This window comes from Panthera leo, chromosome D4 (genome assembly GCF_018350215.1).
Source record: "Panthera leo isolate Ple1 chromosome D4, P.leo_Ple1_pat1.1, whole genome shotgun sequence".
NCBI lineage: Eukaryota > Metazoa > Chordata > Mammalia > Carnivora > Felidae > Panthera > Panthera leo.
In genome coordinates, this window is record NC_056691.1 from 92,435,261 (window position 1) to 92,463,110 (window position 27,850).

A 27,850-nucleotide genomic window follows, 5' to 3' on the forward strand; every position below is an offset into this window, starting at 1 on the left:
TCTCTAAGCAAAGAAGCTAAAAAAATGCATACTGGTAAATCTTTTTTATAACTGTGGGGGAGACAGGCGTGTATTTTTTAAAGTCGAGGAGAGTTTTAATCCTCTGCCGCTTCTTTTTTTTTTCAATGTTTATTTCTGAGACAGAGCATGAGCGGAGGAGGGGCAGAGAGAGAGGGAGACACAGAATCGGAAGCAGGCTCCAGGCTCCGAGCGGTCAGCACAGAGCCCGACGCGGGGCTCGAACTCACGGACCGCGAGATCGTGACCTGAGCCCAAGTCGGTCGCTCAACCGACTGAGCCCCCAGGAGCCCCGGAAGGTGTGTATTTTTAAGCACAAGTGGCTCCTTCCGGGCATATTGCTAATGTAACCTCTGAAGTTTAGGGTCGTAGTTAGAATCCAGAAAAAACCTGTGACACGATTTGTAACCAGGTTACTGGTTCAGGCCAGTGGTGTCACATCCGAACACGAGGCAGCAGAGAGCCCGGTCAGTGTCTCGGGGACGGCCGTGCGTCCCCACTGAGAAGTCATTGGACTGCAGGACACCGTGAGGGGGACCGGCCCGTCCCCCAGGGCAGCCAGCGCGTGGGGCGCCTGGGTCTCCACCTCAGGAGCCAGTGGGCGGGTGCTTGGCTGTATAACCGGAACCCTAGGGAAAGGGATCGAATGTTTGTGTTTTTTCTTTTTTTTTTAATTTATTTTAAAGTTTATTTATTTTGAGAGAGAGAGCAAGTGAGCACTGGGGAGGGGCAGAGAAAGAGGGAGAAAGGGAGAACCCCAAGCAGGCTCTGCACTTTCAGGACAGAGCCTGATGTGGGGGTCGAACTCATGAACTGCAAGATCATGACCTGAGCTGAAACCAAGAGTCAGATGCTTAACCAACTGAGCCGCCCAGGTGCCCCAGGATCAAATGTCTCAAAGAGAGAACCTCACTTTTTGGAGGATGTCAAAGTTGTGCCTTTGAGGCTGGTGACCACTGGGCCCAGCCGAGCACCTGTCTCCCTGTGTGTACCTCGCCTCAGGGTCGCCGTGAGCTAGGTTCCTCTGTACGGCCGTGTCCCGCCCATAAGTGAAGCAGGGATGAGATGGGGCACCCCGTCTGGCTGCAGCCCTCAGGAGTTCGTGCGTTCGGCGGGCCATCAGTAGGAAGGAGGGCGGCCAGAGGTCCCCCGCCTCCTGGTGGGAGCGCGCATCGCCACCTAGGAAGCCGTCTCCCCAGAGGTGTGCAGGTTTCAGAAGATCCAGGGGGAGGGGGTGCAGCCACACAGCCCGATGGTGGGAGCCGCAGGACAGAGGACCTTCAACGGGGTCTTCAACGAGGGTGTGCGGGGTTCGCGGAGCAGTGGGTGAGACAGCCGCCGCTCGGAGGCTCCCCGTCAGACTCTCACGGGGCAAAGGGAGCAGTGAGGGAGCCGTGAGCCCAGAGTAGAGCGCGTGTCTGTGCGACTCGGGGTGGCCGGGGCCACTGCTGGCCGTGACCCGGCAGCGGGGCCTGGCGGGAGCAGATGGCCGCCGATGCTGAGCTGAGGGTCGTGGCGTTGCCGTGGCGCCACCTCGGTGGCATTCACGTGCAGGACTTTCCGTAACACAACCATTAGAGACGGGCGGGTGCAGACGTACGGCCGCTCCTGCTCTGCTCCCAGAACCGGCGACGGGAAAGGGGGAAGCACTTCCTAGAGAGACAGCCGGTCAGGCGCTGGGGGCCTGTCTCTCGCTGGAGCGTGTGCCTGGGAGTGTTGCCACGAAACGTCCCGGACCCGGTCTGCGTCATCCGCGGGTGCACGCTGCTGCCTCTGTGCGTCTGGGACGTGCCCGGTTAGGAGCGGGAGCGGTTGGCCGCGTGGTCGGGGACGGTGGCCGCGCGGACGCGGGCCAGACCGCCACACCGAAGGTCGTGTTCCTGCTTTTCAGACTGGGCTGCTGCCATCCGGGTCGCCGCCCTCGACTGCGCGGAGGAGGAGAATCACGAGGTGTGCCGAGCCTACGACGTCCACTTCTACCCCACCTTCCGGGTGAGCACCGCCCTGCCTTCCGCGGCGCCCTCCGTCCTCCCTCCCCGCGACCACCGTGGGGGACGCCGCGGCACGCTGGCAGGCGCCGGCGTGTGGCTTCAGCTTAGAGGAGCTCGTTGGCCCGGGGCCCCCTCTTGTGCTCCGCCCCTGGCGGGTTGTGCACACGCACGCACGCCCCGGGCCCCCACTGGCGCCCCCTGGGAACGGGGGAGGCGGGGTCTGCCGACCCGGTGGGCATGGGGGTGCCCGGGAGCTGCCGTCACAGCTCGGGGGGCAGGTCTCTCCACCCCCTCGTGCCCGTGTCCAGCCGGGCCTTTCCCGCCTGCACGGGGCCGGGCCAGGTTGTCCCCGTGACGCCTGGAGAGCGGCCAGCGGGTGGCCCCACAGGCGGGGGCGGAGGGTGAAGGGATCCCTTGAAGGTGTCAAGGGGCGTGGCCCTTGCCGGCTCGCCAGTGGGAGTGCGTGGGGAGGTATTTACTGCCCAGAACACTCGCGGTGCCTTCAGAAGTCCCCTCCGAGGGAGCTTTGTGTCCCCTCCACTCCCGCTCGGCCCTCGAGCCCTGTGCCCTGTGTGGCCTGGCGCCCCCGCCCCGTCGCGTCTCGTGAGCCCTGCGGAGCACGTCCCCTGCGCTCTCCCCTGTTTCGTTTTGTTCTGGCTGCACGCGCGCAGCGTCGCGCTGTGTGTGAGCTGGGCCTTGTCTCTTGTGAACAGGGTGCGGCCCAGAGCACCCCCACTGCGGGGTGTGGCGGAGGCTCGTCGGCCTTAGTCACCTGGGAACGTGCCCGCCCCCACCCCGGGTGCCGGTGGCACCGCTGGCACTCGGCCTGTTCCGGGCGAGGCTGCTGGGAGCGCTCGCTCGTGTCTGACCCGTGACCACGGCCACGTCTTCTGTTCACGGGCCCGGTGTCCCCCCTTCTTCTTCTTCTTTTTTATTTATTTATTTATTTTTTTCATATTTATTTTTGAGAGAGCACGAGTAGGGGAGGGGCAGACAGAGAGGGGGAGAGAGAGGATCCCAAGCCGGCTGCGCGCTGTGAGTGCAGAGCCTGATGTGGGGCTCGAACCCATGAAACCGTGAGATCGTGACCTGAGCCGAAACGGAGTCGGACACTCAGCTGACTGAGCCACCCAGGCGCCCCGATACTAACCTTTTTTGTTCCAGTTGTGAGAACTGGAAATGTCTTCACCCAGCTTGTAACGGTCTTTTCACTGTCTTTGGTGTCTCTTTTAGTAAAAGAGCTTTTCTTCTGCTCAGAGACATAGCGTCTGTCATTCTCCTGTAAATCCTTTGTGTCTTAGAGCGTTAGAGCCAACTCTTAGGATGCGCGTTTGATTCCACGAGTCAGGGAAAGCGCCTGTTGAGCTCTCTGGCCTCTAGCCCCGTTGGGTCAGAGAGTGTAAACAGCAGAACTGTGGTCAGCCCTCACCCCACACAGGGTGAGCCTGGTCGGAAACACTGACATCCACAGACACCCGCAGAAACGTGTGGTTCGCTATCGCTTAACGTCATCTCAAGCAGATGGACTAAAGCTTTCTTTAAGACGATGGTCGCTCTCAAGGGGCGCCTGGGTGGCTCAGTCGGTCGGGCGACCGACTTCGCCTCAGGTCACGATCTCATGGTCCGTGGGTTCGAGCCCCGCGTCGGGCCCTGTGCTGTCAGCGCAGAGCCCGGAGCCCGTTTCCGGTGCTGTGTCTCCCTCTCTCTCTGCCCCCACCCTGCTCTCGTTCTGTCTCTCTCAAAAATGAATAAATGTTAAAAAAGAAAATTTTTTTTTAAAGCTGATGGTCATTCCCTTGCTTAAATATTTGCACAGACACCAGATGAAGCTCTTTCTCACTTGTCCTGTTTTTCCTCTTAGTATTTCAAGGCATTTACAAAGGAGTTTATAACTGGAGAAAATTTTAAAGGTAAGGACGTAAGCTTTCTATTTTACTCTCTCAGCATCGCTGCCTAAAGCCGCTAAAGCGGGGGTGGTTTCAGGGCACAGAGAGCCCCTGCTGGGGTCTGTCTGCCCGTCCCCTCTCAGCCCCCCTGACACACCCCTCCCCCCGACACACCCGCATCAGTCCTGTCCGACCTGCCTTTCCTTGGAGGGTTCCAATGTGCATCGTGTCAGCCAGAATTTTATGCTTTGCCTTGGCCATTCGGTGGTGGAATTTTGGTTTTTAAGTGAACTTTTTTATTCAGAAGGCATTCGGAGAAGTGCATAGATCACACACAAATGCTCACCTCACGTGTTTTATGAGACAGCCACCCAGGTAGCCAGCGCCCAGGTCAGGCTCCGGCACGTGACCGGCCCGTCCCCAGGCGGCAGCGGCTCACGTCAGAGGTCACTGTGCCCGTTGGGAGCGTGGCGTAGGTGGGGCTGAGGTGCGCCCGGCCGCTTCGCCTCCACGCTGCGGGTGGGGGATTCACCCCTGTTGCCCATCGGCTCCCACACGGGTCTCCGTGCCGTCTCCTGATGTGCGAACCCACCGCGGTCTCTGGGCGGCCACCGGCGAGCCCCTCTGCGCGCCCTGGGATGGGCGGCGGTGATGGCGGTGTGGTTCCCCACAGGGCCCGACCGAGAGCTACAGACGGTGAGGCGGACGATGATCGACTTTCTGCAGAACCACACGGACGGACACAGGCCCCCTGCCTGCCCGCCTCTGGGCCCCGTCCGGTGCGTACTTGTGCGTAAACGGGGGCGTCGGGGGTCGAGAGTAATTGTGCAGAGTGCGGGTCTGCACGAGTGACGCGGGCCCTGGCACACGACGGCCCGCTCAGTGCTCTTGAAGGCACTGAAAGCCTCTTTTTTCTCCTAAAAGGCCCAGTGACATCCTTTCGCTCCTGGACAGCCGCGATGGCCGTTACGTGGCCATCCTGTTTGAGAGCAACAGCTCCTATGTTGGACGGGAGGTAACTGCGTCTGTCGCGCCTGTGTCTTTCCCTGTGGCACCTCGTGCTGTGATCCGGCCGCTCTGTGGGAACGCCCGTGGCCTCTGCTCGGTGCTGTTCCCGTTCGTCCTTGTTGATTCCTGGAATGCAGGCGCGGCGTTGCCCAGCACGGTGGCGGATTTGCGGGCCGCCGGGAGGGCGGCCCCTCCGCACCCGTTCCCAGGGCGCGCTGCCTTTTTCCTTGAGGCCCTTTATTTCTTATGCGCTGCCATCAGGATTTTTTCTTGGCTGTGTCGTGCACGCCCACTCGTTTTGCCAAATCCGAGACTCTAAAACGTCATTCCTGTCGTGGACCTTTTCTGCTCTGGTTTCTCACGTGTGGCTCTGAAGCCTTGGCCGCTGGCCCCAGACACACAGGGGTGGGGGTGGGGGGGATGACGGGAAACCCTCACCTCCCAGCCGCGCCCCCCACCTCCGCGAGCTCTGGAAACGGGGCGGGAGACCACGTGCTCCCCGCGGGAGCTCCCGTTGACATGCACTCGGGCCAAGGCTGCGGACGTTAGCGATCGCCCGCCTCGCCGCCCCTCCCCCCCGTGCCCTCCGAGTCTGGTGGCAACACGACACGGTGCCACCTTCTCTGGGCCGGCCGGGACTCCCGGTCGGGGGGGGGCCGGAGCAGCCACTGGCCGCCGCACGGCATCCTCGTGTGCCGCCCCCACGCCGTCCCCAGGCTGCCTCTCTCACCGGCGCTCTTAGGCTCCCCCACATCCCGCACGCAGGCCCGAGCGGGGACCACCCCCTGGGGCAGGCGGCCCGGCCTCTCCCCGGAGGGCCGCCCGCAGCGGGGCTCGAGCGTGGCCAGCTCCAGCAGACGCACTCGGCTCACCGGAGTCCGGTGACTGCCGCACTGCGTGAAGCGCCCCGTTGCGGACACGCCGGTTCTGTGGCTGAGAGGCCAGGGATGCCGCTTCTGCACCTGACTGTGGCGGCACATGCCAGGCCCGAGGGGCGCCTTTCACGGCATCCGGCCCCCGAGATGCCCTCCTGTGGTCCTTCTGCTGCCACATCCCCGTCGCCGTGCCTTCGGCCTGAGCAGGATGGGACGGGGGCAGGTCGAGGGAGGGACCGGCCGGCCGGAAGCCTGCCGGCACTCAGGGGGCCGGCCGCCGTCCCGGGATGAGGTTGGCCTCCTGGTGCGCGGCCCCCTGTGTCGAGGGAAGCTCCGGGCCGGGGCCGCGGCCCCGTCTCCCTAAGTGGGGGTGAGTGTGCTCGTCCTCTGGACGCCACTCCTGTGGAGGACGTGCTGGCCCAGGAAGCCCAGGGCGAGTTCTCTGGCAGACGTTTTCTTTAGAGTCCGTGAGCTTGCTGAGCGGGGCTGCCCTGCCCTGCGAGCGCAATGAAAATGAAGATGAGCCTGGCTCAGAGAGCAGATAAATACGGATTTATTCTAAGTGACGTTGTTTGTGATTTCTGTGCTCACGCTGCCTTCGTACTTGGTCAAGGCGACGTCTCGTGAGACGCGGCCATCCACAGCCAGGCGACGCTATCTTCTCCTTGCCCAGGTGATCCTAGACCTGCTTCCGTACGAGAACATCGTGGTGAAGAGAGCGCTGGACACGGACAAAGCCTTCCTGGAGAAACTTGGGGTCTCTTCCGTTCCCTCCTGTTACTTGATTTACCCAAACGGGTCACACGGATTGATTAACATGTAAGTGTAGTCCGGCCTCAGGCGCGTTTGCGACGCCGGGTGGGATCTGGGGAACCTTCCAAGCGTGGGGGCCTCCCCTGGGCGAGTTGCCACGCGCTCCTCGCGGCTGCGACCACGGAGCCCATCCGCACGCCGTCTGCCTGCACCGGGCCCGCTGAGCCGCAGACGGCCTAAAGCAGGGTCGGGAAGGTCACAGGTGAGCAGCCGAGCCGATTCCAGGGGCCTGTGGTGGCCTCCCCGGCCCCAGCCTCCTGTGGGTGTGGGTGCCGAGGACCTGCCGGACCCCACCCAGCCTGTGCTGACCGAGCGGTTCCCGCGGGGTCTCCGTGTGCCGCTTCCTCCGCCCCTGGGGCTCCGGGTTCAGCTTCTGAGAGGCGGCCTCCCCGGAGCCTCAGACCCCAGGCCCTTGGGTGTGCTTCTGTTCTCAACAACCGGAAGTCGGGGAGGGACGGCGGCCTCTGTGGAGCGGGCCATCTGCTGTCAGGCTCTGTGAGCGAGGTCCTCGGGCCGCTCCAAGCACCCGGGCCCGCGCACCGGGGGCTCCGGTCTGCGGCGGGGGCGGCCAGGGCCAGGCCCACAGCAGACGTCGCCCTCGACGGGCTTTCCCTCGACAAAACGCCATTTTCTTTTGAAGAAAAACGCTCGTTTTGTATGAAAGCGTCACCTGTACGACTCGTTCTTGTCGAATGACTTGGGTGTTTTACCTTCTCTCTTTGGGAACGAGAATGAGCCCTCGATGCTGTTGATGACCCACAGCCACTGTGGACATGTCCTAACGGCCGTGACGCGTCCCCGGAGCGCATGCTCCTCCCCGTCCATCGAGGGGCCCCACGGCCCCTGCCGCCCCCCGCCGCCCTGGCTCCCGGGTGCCCCACTCAGAGGGCGTGCGGAAAACCCTCCCAGCTGGAGTCAGGCTGGGGCTGGCCGCTGCTCAGACCAGCCTTGCAAACTGTCCAGATGTCCCCACTGAACAGAAACGAATCGTCACACTGCAGCTACAACGCGGTCATCTGTGGCTCTGTCTTCTCCGGGAGGGCCAGCTCCCCGACACCCTGGCGTAGCCACCATCCCGGCCCTCCCCCCTCAGTCCCTGCTTCAGATGCCCAGAGAGCGGGCGGGCTGGGAGGTCCAGGCCACAGGCCACATGCCTGCATCTCGGAAGGAGAGCCGTTCTCGAGGTGCGGGGGGGGGGGGGGGGTGCGCAGAGGAGACTGGGTGCCCTAGTGCCCAGCTCAGACACCTGCGGGTTGGCCAGGCCGGGAGGCACCCTGGCTCCGAGCCCACACCTTGTCCACTTTCTCGCAGCGGAAAGCCTCTCCGGTCGTTTTTTTCGTCTTACTTGAAGTCGTTGCCAGATGTGAGGAAAAAACTGCTTTCGGTGCCTGAAAGACCCAACAAAGCAGAAACTCCAGAAACCGTGGTCTGGAGAGAATTTGACAGGCAGGTATTTCTCTCGGACCTGAGCTGCCCAGGGGCGCGCGTGGGCACGGGCCCGGTGCAGACGCGGAGGGCTGCGGGCTGCGGGGCTCCTTTGCAGGCGGGGTTCAGCGGAAGCACACCCCCTGAGCCGCCAGCTGTGCAGGAACGACCGACGACGTGGGCCTGCGGGGAGCGGGGGTCCCCGCGGGCTGGGAGCGAGGAGGGGGAGCGTTGGGCACGAGGGACGTGTCCTGACCCGACCGGACGCTGTCTCTCCTCAGGGCGAAGCTGTACACGGCTGACCTAGAGTCAGGGCTACACTACTTGCTGAGGGTCGAGCTGGCCGCCCACAAGTCCCTGGCGGGGGCCGAGCTACGGACGCTCAAGGACTTCGTCACTGTCCTCGCCAAGGTGCGTGGTGCCTGACCCAGGCCGCGGGGGGCCGGGCTCCGTGCCCGGGGATCCGCGGGGAGTGACGCTGGCCTCAGCTGGGGGACTGCTCTTTCCTCCCGCTGCACGCGCCTGCCGGGTGCCCACCCAGTTCTGGGCCCCCAGACGTGACGGGGCCTCAGAAGGGGCCGGTGGCGCTCGGGCAGGGAGGCAGGGCCGGCTGAGAGGAGAGAGGCTGCGGGGCCTGGGCGGGGAGGCCGCTCAGGAGCCATCCCTGTGTGCGGAGTGGGCCCCAGCGGCCGGGACCCAGAGCCGTGGTGGTGCACGTGTCAGTGGCCGCTGGGAGGTGAGGGGCCGTGCTGCCGGGACTCTTCGCTCCGGGGCAGAGAATCCAGGGCCTCCTGTCTCTTCCTTAGGTCAGAGCCTCGGGAAGCGGGAGGGCATCCCTCTCCCCTGGGGGGCGCCTGGGGCCCCTCTGCTCTCTCACCTTGGGAGGGCTTCTGTCACAGTGGCCTGGGGACAGAGCCCTTTGCTCCCGTATCCGGTGCCCAGCTCGCCTGTTGTCTAGAAGGTCAGGGAGCTTAGTTTTGAAGGACCTGAGTTCGAGCCCTGTGCTGGGCGTAGAGATGACTGAAAAATGAAATCTTTGAAAATAAAAAAAATCAAGGACTCTTCCTGCTAAACGTCAGGTGGTCGGTACAGTGGTTCCTGGTCAACACTGTCGTAGACGCGGTTTGCTCGTGTCGTACGACTTCTGGGGTAAACCGTAGGAGGCGGAGTTGATGGCGGAAGGGACGGTGAGCCGCACAGCGTGTCTCCAAGGAAGAGACGGAGGCTGTGTAGACGGGCGTGTGCCCCGCTGTGCCGATCAGAGTTCAGAGGCCGCGGCCTCCTTCGCTTTCAGTGAGTCACAAACGGGCTGTCTCCTCGCCCGCCACCTCCTCTGTGTCCTCGGCGTCAGGGAGGGGTAGAGCTCCGCAGCCCAGGAGGATCACAGATGACCCGGGCCGGTTCCTCTAAAGCTCGCCGAAAGCGGCAGTCCAGCGCTGGCGAGTTGGGAGCGGCACGTTGTCGCCGGCGCAGGAAGTGGGGTTTTGCAGCCTGAACTGTCCTGTCCCTGCTGCAGCAAGTTTCCGCTCAGGTTTCTGAGCCAGTGGCAGCCTTTGTTTCGCACGCTTAGCAGGCGACACGTAGGGCAGGGCTGCACCACGGGGGTGGCCGAGCCGGTGGGCGAGGTGCAGGAGTCCGGACGGGCGAGCCTGTGGGCCAGAAGCCTCTGCCTGTGGCCCCTCCCGTCCCCTGCTCTGTGTTCTGGGAGCCCCCCACCCCAGTACTGGGAGAAACCCGTGTCAGGCAGACCCCACCTGGTCCAGGTCCCCAGGGACGGCGCTGCCGTGGGAGGCATCTTCCCGGACGACCTCTGAGCGCGCGTCCTTCCTTGCTCAGCTGTTCCCCGGCCGGGCGCCAGTCAGGAAGCTGCTGGAGACGCTGCAGGAGTGGCTGGCCAGCCTTCCCCTGGACAGGATCCCCTACAACGCCGTCCTCGACCTGGCCAACAACAAGATGCGGGTGAGCCCGGCCCCTGCCCGAGCTCAGGGCCCGCCCACTGCCGCCACCGTCCTGGTAGCCACCCCCTGACCCCGCGCTCTCCTCCCTCCAGCTCTCCTCCCTCCAGCCCGGTGCGTGGGGAAGGGGGGAGCTGGGCTCGGGTGCCATGGCACAACGCCTCCCCTCACCGTGTGGGAACCGCCGTGTCCCTCCGCGGTTTGCCGTGGTTTGTCCTGTTGCTGGGACGCTTTCTGTGCACCCCCCATCCCCGCCCCCGCCCCCCGCCTGTGGCGCTGTCAGCTCACCGGTTGGCGGGAGGCAGGCCGCGACGGAACGGGCAGCTTGCTCGGGTGGTGCGGTGGTCGGGCTGGTGCGTTATTTCAGTTTTCAGCAAACTCCTAACTCCCGGCCAGAAGACACAAGGCCCGCGTGGACGTGGGGTGAATGCTTGAAGCTCCCGCTCGGCTGCGGGCACGTGCCTCCCTATCCGTGGTGGCTGAGAATGTTCCACAGCTGGGCTTCTTAGTCTTGGTGGGGGGTGGGGGGGGGGTTGCATCTTTCAGGCTTTTCTAGTGTTCCCGTTTGTCCGGACACAGAGGAGCCCTTCCCCCCTCCCCGAAGGCAGGGAGGAACAGGCCACACTGCCCTGTTTGGAGACCTCCTTTCGTGGTGTAGACACTGTGCTGTCTCACGTGTTTGCTGCTGAATTTAAACACACAACATGCTCAGATGTGCAGTTGGTGAAGTTTTAATAAACATACAGTCTGTGTAACCACCACCCAATCAAAGCAGAGGACGCTCATCAACTGTCTTAATTTTAACTATTCAATTATCTCTTTTTCTACCCGCCTCCCCCCCCCCCCCCCCCCCGCCCCAGATTTCTGGAATATTCCTTATTAATCACATAAAGTGGGTTGGATGTCAAGGAAGCCGACCAGAGTTCAGGGGTTACACGTGTGCTCTCTGGAAACTGTTCCACACTTTGACCGTCCAAGCTGGGGCCCATCCAGAAGCGCTGGATGGCACAGGTAAGCCGTCCCCGTGCCGGTGCCTGCCTGGCATCGTGAGAGGCTGTATGCAAGGCCACACGTCACCGGGGCTGCCCGGGGGTCCCCTGCTCCAGAGGGGGGTTGGGGAGCTTCTCTCCACACCTTCTGCCCAGTCCCCGGGTGGGTGCTCGGTGCCCCAGAGACCAGCCTGTGCATGGCTGAGCCGCAGGAAATAAGTCCGAGAGTGAGAGCACACTGGCCAAGAATTCCTCTGCAGGGCAAACCCCTCATTTTTCTGCTTCAAAGAGTATGAGCGTCCGTGAAACCTATTTGGAGACGTGGGTTTGTTGTCTCTTGCTGGGTAACGACCCTGCCGCTTAGCAGCTTAGTTTCATCTCAGAGCATCTGTGGGTCAGGAGCTCAGACGTGGTTTGGCCGGGGTCCTCTCCCTGGCCTGTGGGCCCAGTGTCGGCTCAGGCTGGGGTCTCACCTGAAGTCTCCACTCGGAAGGGGCCCTCCTCGGCGTGGTGTCCTTCCCGTCTGTGTTCCCTGGGTGGGCGGTGAGGCGCCAGCCCAGCCTGCCTGGGGGTGGGGGGCTGTGACACAGCTCTGAGGCCGCCTGCACAAGAGGTTAGAAACCACAAAAGACTGACTTGGCTTGAATAACTTTGATTATCAGGAAAGCATGGTCGTGTTTTGTGCCCTGCACAAGACACTGAAAACTGGGCTGGGCTGTTTTATCCACCTTGGGCCGGGCTGCGTGTGCACTTCCCCTGCGAAGCGGGCCGCTGGTGGCCATGGGGTCGATGGCCTGCCTTCTCTAGCTGTTGGTTCAGTGAGGCGGCTTCGCTGTTTGTATCGAGCAAAGGCTGTGACTCACACGCCCGACACTCTTTCCAATAAGGCTGTAAACTTCTGGTTCTCTTTTGCTGCGTGACAACCTAAAGCAAACGCTGGGGCTTGGAAGAAACACCCTTTTGTTTGCTTGGGATCCTGTGGCTCGGCAGCGTGGGCGGCCCCAGCTCCCGCGTGGGCCCCGCTCAGGAAGGACCTTGGGGCCCAGGCGAGCCGGCACACGGCATCGCTTCTGTCACATCCTGTTGTCCTGCCCAGATCCACGGTGGGGGAGAGTCCGCCCGGCGCCAGGGAAGCGGCAAAGTCAGGTTGCGGGGGGCGTGTGCGGTCTGCGAACCCCTACCACCCTGGCTCTCCTCGCGGTGATCTCGGACCTTGCTGGGGGAGGTGGGGAGTGTGCCTGCTGACGGGCCGTCCAGGGGGCTACGTGGGGGCTCCCGGCACCGGCCCCAGTGCCGCGGCGGAACGGCGGCCGAGCGACAGTGCACGTGGTCAGAAAGATCTCCGGGGCGCAAACAGGCCGTACCCAAGGAGCGGGCGTCATGTCACATGCAAAGAACTGGGTCAGATGGACCCCGCCGGATTAGGTCTTGGAAGGTTTTTCCTCTCCTTCGTGCCTGTTTAAAGCCCATCGACTAAAAAGCCGCCGCGCTCTCTAATCCCCCACAGGTAGGGTTTATGGTCCTCGTCCACTCTGAAGATTAGGGTGGCCGGCCGCGCAGCAGTTCGGCGGGGAGAGGGGAGGAGGATTACCCAGTGATGGGCGGCAGCTGGCGGCCGGGGAGAGGCGGGCAGGCGAGGCGGCCATCGGGGGTCCTCCCCGCGTGCCCACCGTCCCACCCTGCACGCCACCTGCCGCCCTCGGGGACACGCCGAGCGGAGGAGAAAGTGGCCGTGCGCTCAGTGGGGGCCTTCTCTCGGTGAGGCCGGCGAGGCTGACGACAGATGTGGGGACCTGGGCCGAGGCCGGGCCCTCCCACCCAGAACCACAACTAGCAGCGAAGGAAGGGCTCACCCGCGAGGGCCTGCTGTTGATTAAGACGGATTCGGTCTCAGAAGCGTGTCTTTTTTTTTTTTCAATTATTTTGCTGCATTTCTTTTAATGCCGACATTTAATCTGTTCTAATCTCAGTCTTGTTTGTTGGCTCAATCCCCGTATTAGTTGTCTGAAGGGAACCGCGGGCGCCAGCCTCATGCCCGCCCCCCTCTTGCTGACGTGAGGGGTCCTCATTTCAGTGAGGTGCGGCTGTTTCCTTCTGCTGTGGGGGGGGGGGGGGGGGGGGCAGGCTCAGCCAGCCCGCAGCCCCCGGAAGGTCTGGCTCATTGTCCTGGGTGCCGGGGCGCGTCCCGGGGCGCGTCCTGCGTGTTCGGGGTGGGGCAGCCCCGCCCCGCCCCGGGCACAGGGCCGCTCCTTCTGGCTCGGAAGGCGTCTGGGCTCAGGCTCCCTACCCGCCCGAGCCCAGGGTTCCAGCGGAAACCCTGGGACGCACCCCACAGGGCTGCCGGTGTGTGTCCCCTCTCTCACTGCAGGTTTCGAGGGGGACCCACAGGCAGTGCTGCAGAGCATCAGGAGGTACGTTCGCACCTTCTTCGGCTGCAAGGAGTGCGCTGAGCACTTTGAGGAGCTGGCGAGAGAGTCCATGGGTTCCGTCAAAACCGCAGACCAGGCGACCCTCTGGCTTTGGAAGCAACATAACTTCGTGAACAACCGCCTGGCAGGTGAGCAGAAGCCACAGCGGGGTGGCCGGTGTGAGTGTGGCTGCGCGCCTGGGCCCCCCAGAGCGCGTCCTGCCGCACACGTACCGATGACACCTGACCTCTGCCACCGTGCTGGCTGCCCCGGGGATTGCCAGGGGTGACCGCCCCTCCAGGCTGCCGGCGTCCTTGGCTTTCCAGACGGTTCTCCCCCTTCTGGGGCTCCTGGGCTGCATGGAAACTGACACGCCGCCTCCCCCTGGGGTCACCGCCAGGCCCCCGAGGACGTGTGGCACTGGCAGTTGTGGATCGTGATCACTTGTCAGTAAACGGTGTTTGTGCGATTACAATCTGCTCTCAGACAGGGAGCAAACCCCTCGAAGCAGTTTTGTTCCAAGACCAAATAGGGTGCATGTATTTTCTCAGAGTTAAGTAATTCAAACTGTTCCCAAATCAGTGGCAGATTAAAATTAGGCTTAAAAATAATTCCACTGACAAATAAATCTTAATAGAGATGAAGAGAAAATTCCACTAAACTATTGGTTTTTGTTTAATCCACCGCATTATAAAACATATTATAACTAAAGCACTAAAGAAAATTGGTTTTTCTTTGCGCTCAGAGCTGACCGCTGTGGCTCTGGTCGTGCGGCCACAGCGCTTCTGTGTTTGCCGGGGTTTGCCCGTGGCCATCAGCTGCAGGGCAAGGCGTGTCCTCCGCGGCCCTGGTTCAGAGCCCCCACGCCTCTGCGTGTCGGGCCCGCCCCACTCCAGGAGCCCTGCGCGCCCCCTGAGTCATCGCGTCCCTCCTGGGTTCTGTAGCCGCCCCCATCCCCCCACCCCCCGCCCATGCTCCCCGGTCCCACCTCCGGCCTCCGGATTGGGACCTGGGCTCCCTGGAGGCCCCAAGACCTGCCCGGACCTCCCCGTGTCTGTAACGTGAGCATGTGTCGGTCCCCGGCAGGGTGGCTGGGCCCCCGTGGTCCGCACGCCCTCCCGCCCGTGCCTGCGGGCAGAGGAGAGGGTCTCCGTTGCTTCAGACCCATGAGGCCATGAGGCGGAGGTGTCTCATCCACGTTTACTTGCAGAAGCACCGGCAGGGCCGCAGGGCGGGGGAGTCCGGGAGCCGAGGGCGCCATGCGCCACTCTTGCTGTGCTCGCGGCCCGTGTGGTCCTCGTGTCCGTCTGGCAGAGGCCCGGGGCCGGCCGACCCGCGGCCTCGCGCGCACGTGTGGCGCTGACACGCGTCCGGGCACCGCGTAGGCGTCGGCACGCGGGGCGGGTTCATGTTTATTTACCGCGTGGAGCCCGTGCCGGCCAGAGGGCGCGTGCAGGTGAAGCCGTGCCGCGTGGTTCCGTTTTGTGACCGCACGTTTGCACGTGTGGAGGGGAAGGGCTCGCCCCACTGGTGTCGCGTCTGGAGCAGAACCGGGAGCGGGCTCTGCCAGGTTTTCTGCACACAGGCAGCCAGGTTTCCCTGTCGCGGGCGGGCCTCACGCCCAGAGTCGTTTTCGGAGATCCTCTTGGGGTTTGGGGAGGGGCGGGGGTGGGGGCTGCACACGCCTGAAGCACCTTGGAGCCGTCCGCACCGCCGGCATCCGGGGCAGGCGTACGGGTGCGGGTGGGACACGCAGCAGATCATGTGGGGGCCTCGGGGTCTCGGGGGCAGAGTAGCTCCGGGTGGGGGCAGGCCTGGCCAGGCGTGGAGCTTTCCCACCATCGTGGGTACCAGGGCCTGCCGGGGGCGCCAGGGGAGATGCGACATTTATACCGGGTACCGGGGCGGGGGCGGGCAGGCGCCCGTGCAGGAGCGATGGGAGGTCACGGTGGACGTGGGGGGACGAGGGAAGGGTTCGTGGGGCACGGGCCCGGTCAGGGCACGGGTCAGGTCATCAGGAGGCACCTCGACTGTCGCTCTCTTTCCCCTCCTAGGCCATCTGAGCGAGGACCCCAAGTTTCCGAAGGTTCCGTGGCCCAGCCCGGACCTCTGCCCAGCCTGCCATGAGGAAGTTAAGGGCCTGCACAGCTGGAACGAGGGTCAGGTGCTCCTGTTTCTGAAGCAGCACTACGGCAGCGGCAACCTCGTGGACACGTACGCCGAGGACCAGGGAGACGCCAGCGACGGAGGCGGCCCGCCCGGGGGCCACGCTTCCCCAGAGGAGCCTCGGGGGGACCCGCGTGCCGAGAGTGCCCGTCCACCCAGCGTGCTGCCTCCCAGACCCCGCCTGTCCGAGGGCTCACAGCTCGGCCTGGACGGGAGGCTCCAGAGCGTGAGCTGGGCTGAGGGCCGCAGGGAGGCGGAGGCGGTCGTGCCCTTCCTGGGGATGGGCTTCTCCAGCCTGGACATGAGCCTCTGCGTCGTGCTGTACGTGGCCTCGTCCCTGTTCCTGATGATGATGTACTTCTTCTTCCGGGTGCGTTCCAAGCGATGGAAGGTCAGACACCACCGCCCGTCCGTGTAGAACCGAGCGGGACCACAGAAGCGCCTTGAGAAACAGCCCCACCGCGACACCTGCAGCTTTAACGATGACGGTCAGGGATTTTATAAACACATCAGACCTGGTTTCGTATCAGATGGCGTCTCGGGCCCCAGGTCCTCGTTCAACGAGTGGTTTTCCTGCCGAGGACGGGCCGCTGTTTGTGGGGCTGACTGCTGTCCGGGGGTCCTCCCTGGACGCCTCTACAGATCCGACAGCAAAAAGACATCTGTATTTTTACTCTTCTAGATCTGAAAACACGAGTGGGGAGTCCAGGCCAAACGAACAGAATTCTTCCCGCCTGCCTTCACCCTGGGTTTCTAGACGCACGTCGCGTCCTGCACCCTGGCTTGGGGTTTGGAGCACAGCCAAGCCCTTCCCTGCACCGGGAGGCCACCGGGCAGTGTCTTGCCACCAGCCGCGGCCGGAGCAGAGAGGGAGCTCGGCCGCCAGCGCACCCCACCCCCGGCCGCCTCTCGAAGCCAGTCGGGTCCTCGGAGATTCGCTTGTGTCTGCGCTTTTCAGCTGCTTGGTTGTTTCTGCTGAAGCCGCTCACAGCCAAAGGGACGACTTCTTCGTCACCCTCGTGCTCTGCAGGCACCTTTTGCTGCAGATGCAGAGTCTGGAGAAAGAGGGAAGGGAAGAGGAGGGTTCGTGGTGTTGCTGCATTGCAAGAAACACCCCCCTGGCCGTGTGGAGCGGAGGCTGGGGACAGGATGGTGGCAGAGGCAGGGCCCGTGTTAATCTGGTGGCAGGACAGCAAACGGCCCGTCCCATGGCGCCGAGGGCGGAGCCCCGGGGGGGGGGGGGGAGGACACACTCCTCCGGAGGGGAGTCCGCAGGGGAACGAGCCCCTCACCCTCTGTGTCACATGGGGCGGCGCCTGCAGGATCTGCCGGTGACCTGAGAGGGTAGGACCCGAGGGCCCGGCGAGACGGTGACGCCCGGTGGCCCCCCGGAGGTGGCCTGTGCTGTCCTCAGCATCTTTAAGGCCAAATTTCATCCCCCTGAAGCTGTTTTATGAAGGGTCCTGGCACAGGGCCCCGGTGCCCCAGGTTTTGGTGATTGACTTTTTTACCGTTTGATGATTTTAGCACATTATTCGTAAAACCCAAGTGATTTAGAGGTAAGTTTGCCTCTGAAGACGTCAGCGGACAGAACGGACTGTGCCGTTCTCGTCGAGATCCTTTGTGACTGTCAGTCTGTCCCACAAACTCAGATGTGTCTGTGCTCTCGTGTCCGTGAGGTTCTAGTCTTTCCCACTCTGCCTAGTGTGTGCTCTGTGTTTACTAACCACAGTCGGCCACCGGCCTGTACCTGTTCGGGCGCCGCAGGCTGGGGGCAGTGGGATCTCACGGCCACGGCCTCAAGGCCGGTGGAGCTGGGCCCTCCCTGGGTGGCCATCAGAGCTTTCTTTCTGTTTGACACTTTTTTAACCCCCAGAAGCCTGTGTGTTTCGTACGTGGTCGTGTGCTTGGGTTCCTGAGGACCCCGTATTGTTTCCTTTCATTTAAAAAATCAGGCAGATTTACGCACAGAATCCGAAGGGAAACACTTAGCACCGTTAACTAAACTGCCTTTTGGTTCGCGTCAGATGCTTTTTCCTGCCCCGAGTGAGTTTCCTCACGTGGTGTGAACCAGCACCAGGTGGCAGGACGCGACCACTGCCAGAAGCTCCGCGAAACCCGTCGGAAAGGCCAAGACTGGCTCTGGGGCCCCTCACAACATCGCAGTCGAGGTCACCACCGTTTGAGGGACAAGTTTGAGGCTCCCTGAGGGGCCAGGCTTCCAGTAGTCCGCGGGCAGTCCGGGAGAGGTGGTTTGCCGAGACGGCCCCGGACGCGTGTCCCGTGGGCGCCTCATGTGGCCTGCTCAGAAGCGGGCACTACGTTTAGGCAAGGTTCAAGGTCTGTTTTCTAAAGCTGTAAGTATTGAGACTAATGAATTGACTAGTTCGGTAATTTAAATGGGTATTTATTTTTCATGGAGGGATTTTGATTAAAAAGAAGCTAATTGACATGGAAATGTCTGGAATTTCTTACCTGCAAGGAAAGTGAACGTTTTGTATTTAAGTGAACTATACTGTGCACATTTTTTAAATAAATAAATCTGACATTTGAGAAGATTGTAATTCTTTCCAAACTGTGAGCTCCCTGGAACAGTGATAGGAGTCGGGGTGCAGAAGGGAGCCCTCCTTCCCTTCCGGAGTTTGTGGAGCGGACATCTGAAATTCCAGAGCCTCTTGTACTGAACCAGACGCTGAGGTGGAAGGTGAAAACCGGAAGATGAATTATGGATTGTCTTCCTGGGGTCGATCTAGCCGGGAGCCGCCCGCGGGACAGCGGTTTTGGTTCAAGTCACACGGCAGGCAGATGGACTGAGATGGGACAACAGCTGAGACCCATGTGAATTGCAGGACTTAGGGCACCAGGGGCGCCCCGGTTAAGGGAGCCTCTGAGGAACCCTGGGAGAAGGGAGCCCCCAGGCACCTGTTTGTTGCCTCAGAGTCTGAACTGTTTGGATTTCTTCTCCTGCCTCCACCTTTTCTTTTGCTGGGGGCTGGGGGGGGGGGGGGGGGGGGGGTCCTGCGGTTGCTGCAGATTCACCTTCCCAGCCAGGCCCTGTGGAAGCTGGTAGGTACCCCCCTCCCTGGCACGGGCAGCCCCTGGTGGTGCCAGCTGGGCAGGGCACTGACCGTTCACCATTCCCGGCCTGTGTGGTGCTGGTGTTCGTGTAGATGCCCCATCTGGTGACCCCTTTACAGCCCTGGAGTCCTGAGGAGTGTCTGTTGGGGTCTCTCCGGGTGCTGCTCCTCAGCTGTCCTGGGGGCGTGGGGTGGGGGGCCTGCCAGCAGGAGATCTGGGCAAGAGGTTGTGAATGCAACAGGTTCCTCAGGCCAGCAGCAGCAGCTAATTACTGAGCCACACCTGGAGCCAGGGACTCGTGGGGGCCTGGGCTGGAGGCCAGTGGGGCTGGAGGGGCCACCTGCCGAGTCCTGGACTCTGCCACGCAGGGCAGGGTGGACCGCCCACTTACTTCAAATCCCCAAGCCTCTAGGCTGGCCTGGAGCTCAGGGCAGAGCCGGCAGAAGAAGCTGCCTGCAGCGGCAAAGGGAGGGGCCGTGGGGAGGGGATAAGCCTGGCTGAGGGACTGGGGGTCCTGGGGGTGGGGGGGGGCGGTGGGGGTGTGGCCTGGAGCCTGAGGAGAGGAAGTGGGTAAGGAGGAATCTGGGGGAGGGTGGGGGAGCTGGTGGAGAGACCAGAGACCTAGGGAGGTGGGGAAGTGAGGAGGAGGGGCTGGGGGAAAGGCAGGCAGAGTGGGGGTAGGGGGTGGGGGACAAGGGCCTGGGGAGGTAGGGAAATGGGCAGGGCAGGGGGGAGGTTGGTGCAAGGACAGAGGACCTAGGGAGGTGGGATGGTGGGGAGGAGGGCTGGGGGAAGAGGGTGGTGGGCGGAGTTAGAGGACGTGGGGAGGGGTGGGGGACAGGGGGCCTGGGGAGGTGGGGAGGTGGGGAGGTGGGCAGCCGCGCGCCTCCTTCAGCACCGCGGACAGCGCCCGGGCCCAGAGTCTCCCGCCTGGCCACACCGCGCACCACAGGCTCGCCGTTCCGAGGCTCCCGGGACCTCGGGGAGCTCCGAGCCCTCCCCCGGGGTGGCAGAGGAGGAGGGAGGAGGGCTGCCCGGGGCCACTCGGGCCTCATCTTCGGCCTGGTGGTCGCCATGCTGCTGGAAACCGAGCTGGGTAGAGACAGAGACCGGCCCGGGGCCCCCGGGGCCGCTGCCGTCTGCACCTTCGGTGGGACTCGGGGTAAGGACCCCCGTGAGCCCCTTGGCCTCCAGCCCGAGCAAGAGCACCCACAAGGGGAGAAACGGCAAGGGTGGCAGAGTCAGGCAGAGGGACAGCGGGGAGGAAGGGGCCCAGGACAGCAGAGAACAGAAGGGGCCCTGCAGGCGCTGCTGGGGCGGAAGGGATAGGGCAGAGTGAGGGGCGCCAATTTCCTCCAGACTCCACGCCCCTCAGCTGTCCCACACAGACCTCCTAACCGCCCAACAGTGCAGAACTGGGACCCCTGGGCTGGATCTCCCGTCTGAACCACCCTCCCTAAGGGCCACTACATTGCCATGGACGTTGTGAAATAATGGAGGCATTGCCGGCAGGCTGGCCAGATGCTGAGTGTGTGGGGCCGCCTCCTCCCGGACCCGCTGTCTGCTTGCCCCTTCCCCCCTCGAACCACACTCGGTCCCTCTAGGCAGGCCTCTGCAAGCAGCTGACACTCAACAGGCGACACCCCAGCACACCCAGCACCCACTCGGCTCCCCAGCGTGTGCACCCTTGCCCTGTCCTCTGGGTAACAAGTGTCATATGAGCCTTCGCTCAAAACCGTGAGACTTCGGGTCTGCTGGGATCTGGGAGGCACTGTGTCCTGCCCACATCCTTCCAGGCTGGTCCCCTTGTTGAAGCGCACAGACCCGGCAACTGGAGGCCAGGAGAAGGAGCGTAGGACTGCCCACTGCCAGTCCCAGGTGGAGGGACCTGAAGGCTGGCATAAACCCCGCCGCTCCCCAGCACTGCCTGGGGTGCCTGCCCTCACCAGCCCCAGCCTGCAATGGCCCCACACTGCTGTGTCTTAATTATTGGACCGGGGGCAGGATATTGGAAAATTAAGTGTGGGACCTGCATTCTGGGCAAGCTGGGGCGCTGTGGGTGAGGAGGAAAGTGAGGGCGGACCCCGACTTTCCCAGCTCTGTCCTTCCTGACCTGAGTCTTGGTCGCGTGTCCAGGCCGAGGACACCGGGTGTACCTGCCGGGAATCGCCCTTCTTCTCTGCGCCCATTCTGGTGGCGGTTCTCAGGGTGGGGCTCAGAAGCTGGTCAGAGCGGGGAGGTCTGAGGTCCTGTCTGGCTCCTGGTGGCTTGGCTGAGAGCCTTTTGGCGCCACACTCGTCCTCGCTGGGTCTCGGGTCGCGTTCTTGCCGACCAGACGTTGTCACCAAGCCTCCCAGCCCCGTCTCTCAAGCGGCTGTAGGACTCGGCTCCTTCCGGGACCGCCCTCCCCGGACCCCGAGCCTACCCGCGAGCGTGCACGCCGGAGCCCAGGCCTCAGCCCTCGGCTCCGGGCAGGTTAGCTGCGGGACCGGGGCAAGCGCCCGCGGGCAGCCCTGGCCCGGCTCCTCCCGTGACTGTCCCCGCCTTCGGGCCGGGCACTCGGGGGGCGCCCGGGCACCCGGAGTCCCCGCGCAAAGGCGCGCAGAGCCGGCGGACGGCTGGGGCGCGTCTCAGAGACCCCCCCCACCCCGGCCCCGCCCCGCCCCGCGGCCCCGCCCCCCCGGCCGCTCCGCCCTCCGCGCGGCCTGAGGCTCCGGGCCCCAGGGCGGCCCGCGGGCGCGGCGCCCAGCAGCGCGGGGAACAGCTCGGACACCTGCCTGGGGCCACCGAAGCCGTGGCCTCGCCGGGCCCCGGGAAAGTTCGGGGCGGGAGAGCAGCGGCGCCAGGAGACGGGTCCCATGGAGGCGCGCGGGGAGCTGGGCCCCGGCCGCGAGTCGGCGGGCGGCGACCTGCTGCTGGCGCTGCTGGCGCGGAGAGAGGACCTGCGCCGAGGTGGGTGCCCAGGCTGAGCGGCCGCCCCGGGGACAGCCGGGGGTCCTCGCTCCTTTCCGGGCCTGGCCACGGAGGTGGCGGCAGACAGGGGACCGGGAAGGGCACGGGTGCAAGGGCCCCAGCAGCGAGTTAGCGTGGGGGCCCCTGGAGCTGTGTTGTCGGCTGCGTGGTCGCAGCGCCGCACTGCTCAGGCCGGAGAGTCCGAGGGGTCCCAGGACCGATTTAGCAAACCCTCTCCCTTATCAGGAGAGTAAGTGGATAGGACCGCGCAGCTCAATGACCACGGGGCAAGAGGATCCCCGAGAGGGCCGACCCCACCCAGACCCTCCACACTTTCGGGGCGGGGGGGGGGGTGGGGAGAAAGAGAGGCAGAGGCAGGGGCCAGGGGGTAGAGCTGGAGCCCGCTGGCAGGTCGCTCCTGGCGGGGATCTTGTCTGCACCCATACGCACCTGCTGACTGGCCGGCTCCAGACGGTTCTCAGGACCCGTCTACAGGAAAGACCCAGCCTCCCGGTCCAGCTTCCCGGTGGCACCAGCCTTGCCCCCCGCTCCCCTGTGCATTGCTTCCAGAGGAGGGCCATCGGCAAACGTTCTCTGGCCCGGGAGACCACGGGAAGGAGACGGAGGCGGGCCTGGGCCGGCGGGGAGTGGCAGGGACGGAGCAGGTGGGAAACAGGTTACATCCAGGCTGGGGGGGTGGGGGGGAGGCTCATCCGTCCCCTACTTATTTATTTATTTATTTTTCCCACGGTTCCTGGGAGGGGTTGGCCGCAGGGGCTGGGAGGAAGGGGTGGGAGGGCGGAGGGAGAGGGAGGGAGGGGAGGCGGGCTCCGAACGCGATCGCTCAGGAGAGCTGGCCGGGAGCGGGCGGCCGGGCCGAGGCTCCGCTGGGCCCCGCGGGTGCTGAGGGTAGGAGACCCCGCCGAGGCTGGAGCCGCCATGCAGCGTAAGGCCGGGGTCGCAAGGCTTGGCGGGGAGCGCGAGGGGCGCGCGGCGGGAGCGGCTTTTGCAGGACGCGGGGCCGGGCTGGAGGGGGGCGGGGGGCCGAGCTCGGCCGGGCGCTGTCCGGGCCGCGGTGCTGAATCCGCGCGGCGCGGGCCCGCCCGGCCACCAGCTGTGGGCCGGCTGCCCTGGAGGCCCGCGAGGGGGGCCCGGGACGCGCGGCGGATGCCCGCGCTCCTGCACCTGGGGCCGCGGTTTGGCCCGACGCGGGATCGCGTCCGTTTGGAGTTTCCCGTCGCTGCGGACGGAGGTCGATCCGGTTCTTTCAGGAGGGAGGCCCTTCTCTGGTCCCCCACGCACTGCGGGCCGGCCTGGAGCGGGAGGGGCCGGCGGCTGGCCAGGAGGGCACCGCGAGGTGGGCACGGTGTTCGCACTGGTTCCAGTCCTGCCGCTGGCTCTCCTCTTCGGAAGACCTTTTCTAAATCAACAGGGACACTCACCCCACGGGCACCCTGCAAAGCCCCTTATGGGCCAGTGGCTCCCGCAGGCCACTCCAGAGTTTCCCCAGCCTGGCTCCCCCAGAGGCCTGCCGTCCCGGGGCAGCAGGACCAAGTGTCCCAGCAACTCTTGTCAGGCACCGGCGATTGAGTCTGGTGACCAGGATGCATTTGTCCAGCCCATGCATAAGTACCCCCCAGGGTTCCCAAAGATGACAAGGACACCAGTGTTCGCGTTGGTGCCTGCAGACAGGGCCACGGGGCTGGGTGGCCACGCTGAAACAAGCAATCTCCAGCTGCAATGATATTTAATTGTGCAAAATAATGATGGGGGTTGGGTGGTGGGTGCCCCACGACCATGCCTTGCCTCCTGGTGACGGAGAGAGCCCCTAGGGCGGGATTTTCATTTGAGCTCAACGTGCACCCTTCGTGCTAACTGGGAACACTTTGCAATCGACGGTGTCTGGCCTAACGGGGCGGCCTGGGCCCCTTCCTGCTCAAGGGCACACTTCTAAACCGTTTTCAGTTTCCCCCAATTTTAACCGTGGGCCCGGCTCTGGACTTTGGTGCTGGGCGCTCGCTACGCTTGGCAGGCCAAGCAGCCACTCGTGCCAGCTGGGGAAGACGGGTTGCGGGGAAGGGGGTGTCCCTTGGCAGCCCCGGCCGGCCCCGGAGGCTGGAGCGGGAAGGTGACTTCCATGCTCTCTCTCCGGGCGGCACCCCTGACCGTGGCGGATCCTCGGCCTGCAGAGATCCCGCTGTGTGCCGGCTGTGACCAGCACATCCTGGACCGCTTCATCCTCAAGGCGCTGGACCGCCACTGGCACAGCAAGTGTCTGAGGTGCAGCGACTGCCACGCGCCCCTGGCCGAGCGCTGCTTCAGCCGCGGAGAGAGCGTCTACTGCAAGGACGACTTCTTCAAGTGAGTGCGGCCGAGCCCCCACGGGGAGGGCAGGGGGGAAGTCTGCTCCCGCCAGGTCGGCCCCTCCCGCCACCCATGTGGGGAGGGGGCAGGGGCAGAGTTTGGGGCAGTTCCACCGCAGCCCCGGCCTGCGAGGCCGGGCGCCTAATTTTTCCTAGGTAATTAATTTTGTAAATCATGGGAACAGTCGTTCAAAAGATAACCCAGGTTTGCAGAACTTGATTGGATCTACTCCCTCTTAACTCTGGTCTTGTTTTTGTCCTTAATGCTCGGGAGGGGGTGCTTTCCAGGCACAAGCCTCGGGGGTCTAAGAGACCTGGCCCACGGATCCAGCTTCCTGACCCGGCCCCCAGGGCCCCCGGGGGTCCCTTCTCGGTATTCTGTGCGGCTCCGCCGAGGCTGCCGGGCCGGTGATTTAGGGGCAGGGCCGGGGTGAGCCTCCCTCCTGAACCGCCCAGCGCGGCGCCCCGCTCGCCGCTCTCCAACCCGCTCCGGGCGAAGGAGCCGCCAAACGCCGCGCTGAGCCGCGCCCTGTGCGTCCCGCAGGCGGTTCGGGACCAAGTGCGCCGCGTGCCAGCTGGGCATCCCGCCCACGCAGGTGGTGCGCCGCGCCCAGGATTTCGTGTACCACCTGCACTGCTTCGCCTGCGTCGTGTGCAAGCGGCAGCTGGCCACGGGCGACGAGTTCTACCTCATGGAAGACAGCCGGCTCGTGTGCAAGGCGGATTACGAGACGGCCAAGCAGCGCGGTCAGTGGGCGGGTCCACCCACCCTCCTGTCCCCGTCTGCAAAAAGAGGCTGGCGCCCGTCGGGTCGGGGCGCGGAGGGATCCCCACGTCCAGCGCCCGCCGAAGCGCGCTCGCGCGGGGACGCGAACTTAAGCGCCTTCCCTGCAGGCCTGGGGTGGGGACTGGGGCTGGAGCCGGGTGGGGACAGTTCACAGGGCGGCCGGGGTCTCAGCGGCCTCCTCACTCGCGGGCGCAGGGAGGCTGGTCTGGATTGGGCGGATTATCACCCCTGGTCTGAGGTATCGCCCCGAACCCTTGACCGCGAGGATCCGGCCTTACGCACAGCCTCGGAACAAAGAGCAACCGGGAGGAGGGGAGGTGGGAGGTGGGAGGTGGGAGGCGCGGGCCGGCGGGGGCCGCGCGTTCCTCCTTGCGGCCCAGGTCGCGGCGCAGCCGCCCCTCCGCCCGGGCCCGGACGCGCGCCAGCCGCGTCTTCCCCGGGGTCCCCGCGCCCGGGCGGGGTGGGGGAGGGGGCGGTGGGGTGCGTCGGGCGGCCGAGGCGCCCGGCCTCACCCCAGCCCTCGCGGTGCAGAGGCGGAGGCCACGGCCAAGCGGCCGCGCACGACCATCACGGCCAAGCAGCTGGAGACGCTGAAGAGCGCCTACAACACGTCGCCCAAGCCCGCGCGCCACGTGCGCGAGCAGCTCTCGTCGGAGACCGGCCTGGACATGCGCGTCGTGCAGGTCAGCGCCCCGCGCCCGGCCGCGCCCCCAACCCCTCCGCTCCCCGCCGCCAGGCCGCTCATCACCCCCACCCCGCCCCCGCCCCGCAGGTGTGGTTCCAGAACCGCCGCGCCAAGGAAAAGCGACTCAAGAAGGACGCCGGCCGGCAGCGCTGGGGCCAGTATTTCCGCAACATGAAGCGCGCCCGCGGCGGCTCCAAGTCCGACAAGGACAGCGTCCAGGAGGAGGGGCAGGACAGCGACGCCGACGTCTCCTTCACCGGTAACGGCGGGCCGCCGCGCCCCCCGGGGCGCCGGAGCCCCCGCATCCCCGGGAGCCGCAGCCCGGGAGTCCCACCGCACCTGGGCCCACTGGGCGCCAGGAGCCCGCAAACTGAACTTCCTCGCTAGGGGACCGTTGATGGACCCTGGCCCCCGCCGTCCCCCAGCCGTGGGGTTTGGCCCCTGGGGCGCTGCTCAGCTTCTCCCCGGGGGGGGGGGGGGGGGGGGGGACAGCCCCGTGGGCCACGTGTCCCGCAGCAGGCTTTCTCATGGGGAAAGGGTCCAGGCCAACCCTCTGGTTCCTGGCCCTTGCAATGATTTTTTTAGGAAAGTGGGCAGCACAGTTCTGGGGTAAGTGATGAAAAGTCTTGGCTGTTTGGAGGGTGGGGGGGAGCCCACCCTCCTCTGTGGGGTCTGATTGTCTCAGTCTCGGTGCCAGGGAGACCTCTTTCTTACCCCTTGGTGCCCGTCCCCAGTTTCTGCAAGAGATTCTCTTTGGCTGCACTGTGACCTTGGGCAATGAGTCACGCTGCCTCTCTGAGCCTCAGTTGAGCTGTCTGCAAAATGGGATTAGTGGAGTCTGTGCTACCTTTCCCAAAGCCGTCTCGGGGGCTGTCCTGCAACTCTGGGTTTTGACTGGTTTTGCTCCCCCCAGGGGATCCCACCGTTCCTCAGATGCTGGGTGGGATTGAGCTGCACAAGCACGGGGGCCGAGGGCAGCAGGCGTTCTAAGTGCAGAAGAGGCGGGCCGGCCACTGCTGGGGGAGGGGCACTGAGGGCAGGAGGGGGAGGAGGGCGGGCCCTGAGCTGCACAATCCACTTCCGTTGCAGATGAGCCGTCCATGGCCGAAATGGGCCCTGCCAGCGGCCTCTACAGCAGCCTGGGGGAGCCCACCCCAGCCCTGGGCAGGCCCGCGGGAGCCCCGGGCAGCTTCCCGCTGGAGCACGGAGGCCTGGCCGGCCCGGAGCAGTACCGCGAGCTGCGGCCCGGCAGCCCTTACGGTGTCCCCCCGTCCCCAGCTGCCTTGCAGAGCCTCCCTGGCCCCCAACCCCTTCTCTCCAGCTTAGTCTACCCAGATGCCGGCTTGGGCCTGGTGCCCGCAGGGGCCCCAGGTGGGCCCCCGCCCATGAGGGTGCTGGCAGGAAACGGACCCAGCTCTGACCTGTCCACGGGGAGCAGCGGGGGCTACCCCGACTTCCCTGCCAGCCCTGCCTCCTGGCTGGACGAGGTGGACCACGCTCAGTTCTGACCGAGGCCCCCGGCTCCCCCGAGCGCCGGCCATGGGGGGTGAGGGCTGCGGTGCCGCCCCGCCCCCCACCCCCGGCTGGGTGGCCTGGAGCCGAACGGCCCTCCTTGCCCGAAGTCCTGGACCTCCGCGGGATGCAGGCGCCACTGGCAGCAGTGGGGGACAGGATGAGGGCCTCGAGAGAGGGCCACACCCCGCAGCCCCTCCCTCGGGCGCAGAGGGCGTCCTCCTCCCTGGACCCGGGGCCGGCCCGCCCGCGGCCGCCCAGCGAGCCTTGTTTTGTAAGCAGATTCCTCCCTTTGTGGACCAATTAACTGGACGCTTGCTGTTTCTAGACCCGAGCCATCACCCGCCCAGGCTGGGCCTTCACTCCGGGCCTCGCTCCACACCGTCCTCAGGCGGGAAGATGCTTCTCTTTCTAAAACCAAGAAAATAGTACGAACCGTGCTTTTATTTCCCAAGCTCCATCTGCCTGAGCTGTGTAGCCCCGCGTGAGGTCGGAGATGGGTCGGTCTCCTCTCTCCAGGCAGGAGGTGGCCGAGGGGGGGGACCACGCCTGTGTCCTTCCTGGTCCCTCTGGGAGCCTCCCTGACCCCAGCCCCCACCTTCCCAGGAGCCTCCTCTCCCCTCTTCCCTGGGGCAGCTGGCTCTGGATCTTTCTGTTCTTGACTCCACTGCCCCTCCGAAGAGATGCCACTCCCGGGCGCCCTTCTTCTCCACGAACAACCTTTAAGGCCGTGGGGACCTCCCTCCCTGTCACAGCCGCCCCCAGGCCCTCAGCGTCCCGGCCACGCCCAGCCCACCGATTTCCGTTGCCAAACAGCCTGCGGCTCTCCCTCTGGGAGCCGCTCTAACTGCCTGAGGATCGGGCGCCTCCTCCGCCCCCGACGACGGCGTGTAGCCGCCCGCCCCAGACTCACAGGCCGGCCGCGGGTGAGGCCCCGCT

At 64.7% G+C, this 27,850-nt stretch overlaps 2 protein-coding genes across 3 annotated transcripts in view; both read left to right on the forward strand.

Annotated features, from left to right (window-relative positions):
- Positions 1-16,772, forward strand: part of QSOX2 (quiescin sulfhydryl oxidase 2) — a 28,793-nt gene extending 12,021 nt beyond the window's left edge. Inside the window, exons 2-12 of the mRNA XM_042912131.1 lie at positions 1,910-2,010; positions 3,871-3,919; positions 4,569-4,674; positions 4,820-4,910; positions 6,452-6,597; positions 7,903-8,037; positions 8,298-8,427; positions 9,853-9,975; positions 10,832-10,982; positions 13,329-13,517; positions 15,423-16,772. Of these exons, the coding sequence (XP_042768065.1) occupies positions 1,910-2,010; positions 3,871-3,919; positions 4,569-4,674; positions 4,820-4,910; positions 6,452-6,597; positions 7,903-8,037; positions 8,298-8,427; positions 9,853-9,975; positions 10,832-10,982; positions 13,329-13,517; positions 15,423-15,952 (1,751 nt within the window). The 3' untranslated portion in view covers positions 15,953-16,772. The remainder of the gene's footprint in view (positions 1-1,909; positions 2,011-3,870; positions 3,920-4,568; positions 4,675-4,819; positions 4,911-6,451; positions 6,598-7,902; positions 8,038-8,297; positions 8,428-9,852; positions 9,976-10,831; positions 10,983-13,328; positions 13,518-15,422) is intronic.
- Positions 16,773-19,686: 2,914 nt separating this feature from the next.
- Positions 19,687-26,907, forward strand: LHX3 (LIM homeobox 3). 2 transcript variants are annotated; one of them, XM_042913561.1, is made up of 6 exons: positions 19,687-19,774; positions 23,754-23,925; positions 24,472-24,674; positions 25,246-25,397; positions 25,487-25,658; positions 26,489-26,907. In XM_042913561.1, the coding sequence occupies exons 1-6, from the start codon at positions 19,687-19,689 to the stop codon at positions 26,905-26,907; spliced, it is 1,206 nt and encodes a 401-aa protein (XP_042769495.1). The 2 variants fall into 2 exon arrangements, with proteins under 2 accessions (XP_042769495.1, XP_042769493.1); XM_042913559.1 differs by lacking the exon at positions 19,687-19,774 and adding an exon at positions 21,471-21,564.
- The last annotated feature ends 943 nt before the right edge of the window (positions 26,908-27,850 follow it).

Coding starts and splice junctions, on each gene's coding strand:
- LHX3 (XM_042913559.1), top strand. CDS start 21,471: ATGGAGGCGCGCGGGGAGCTGGGCCCCGGCCGCGAGTCGGCGGGCGGC. Junction 21,565..23,753: donor GAGAGAGGACCTGCGCCGAG/GTGGGTGCCCAG, acceptor CTCGGCCTGCAG/AGATCCCGCTGTGTGCCGGC. Junction 24,675..25,245: donor CGAGACGGCCAAGCAGCGCG/GTCAGTGGGCGG, acceptor CTCGCGGTGCAG/AGGCGGAGGCCACGGCCAAG.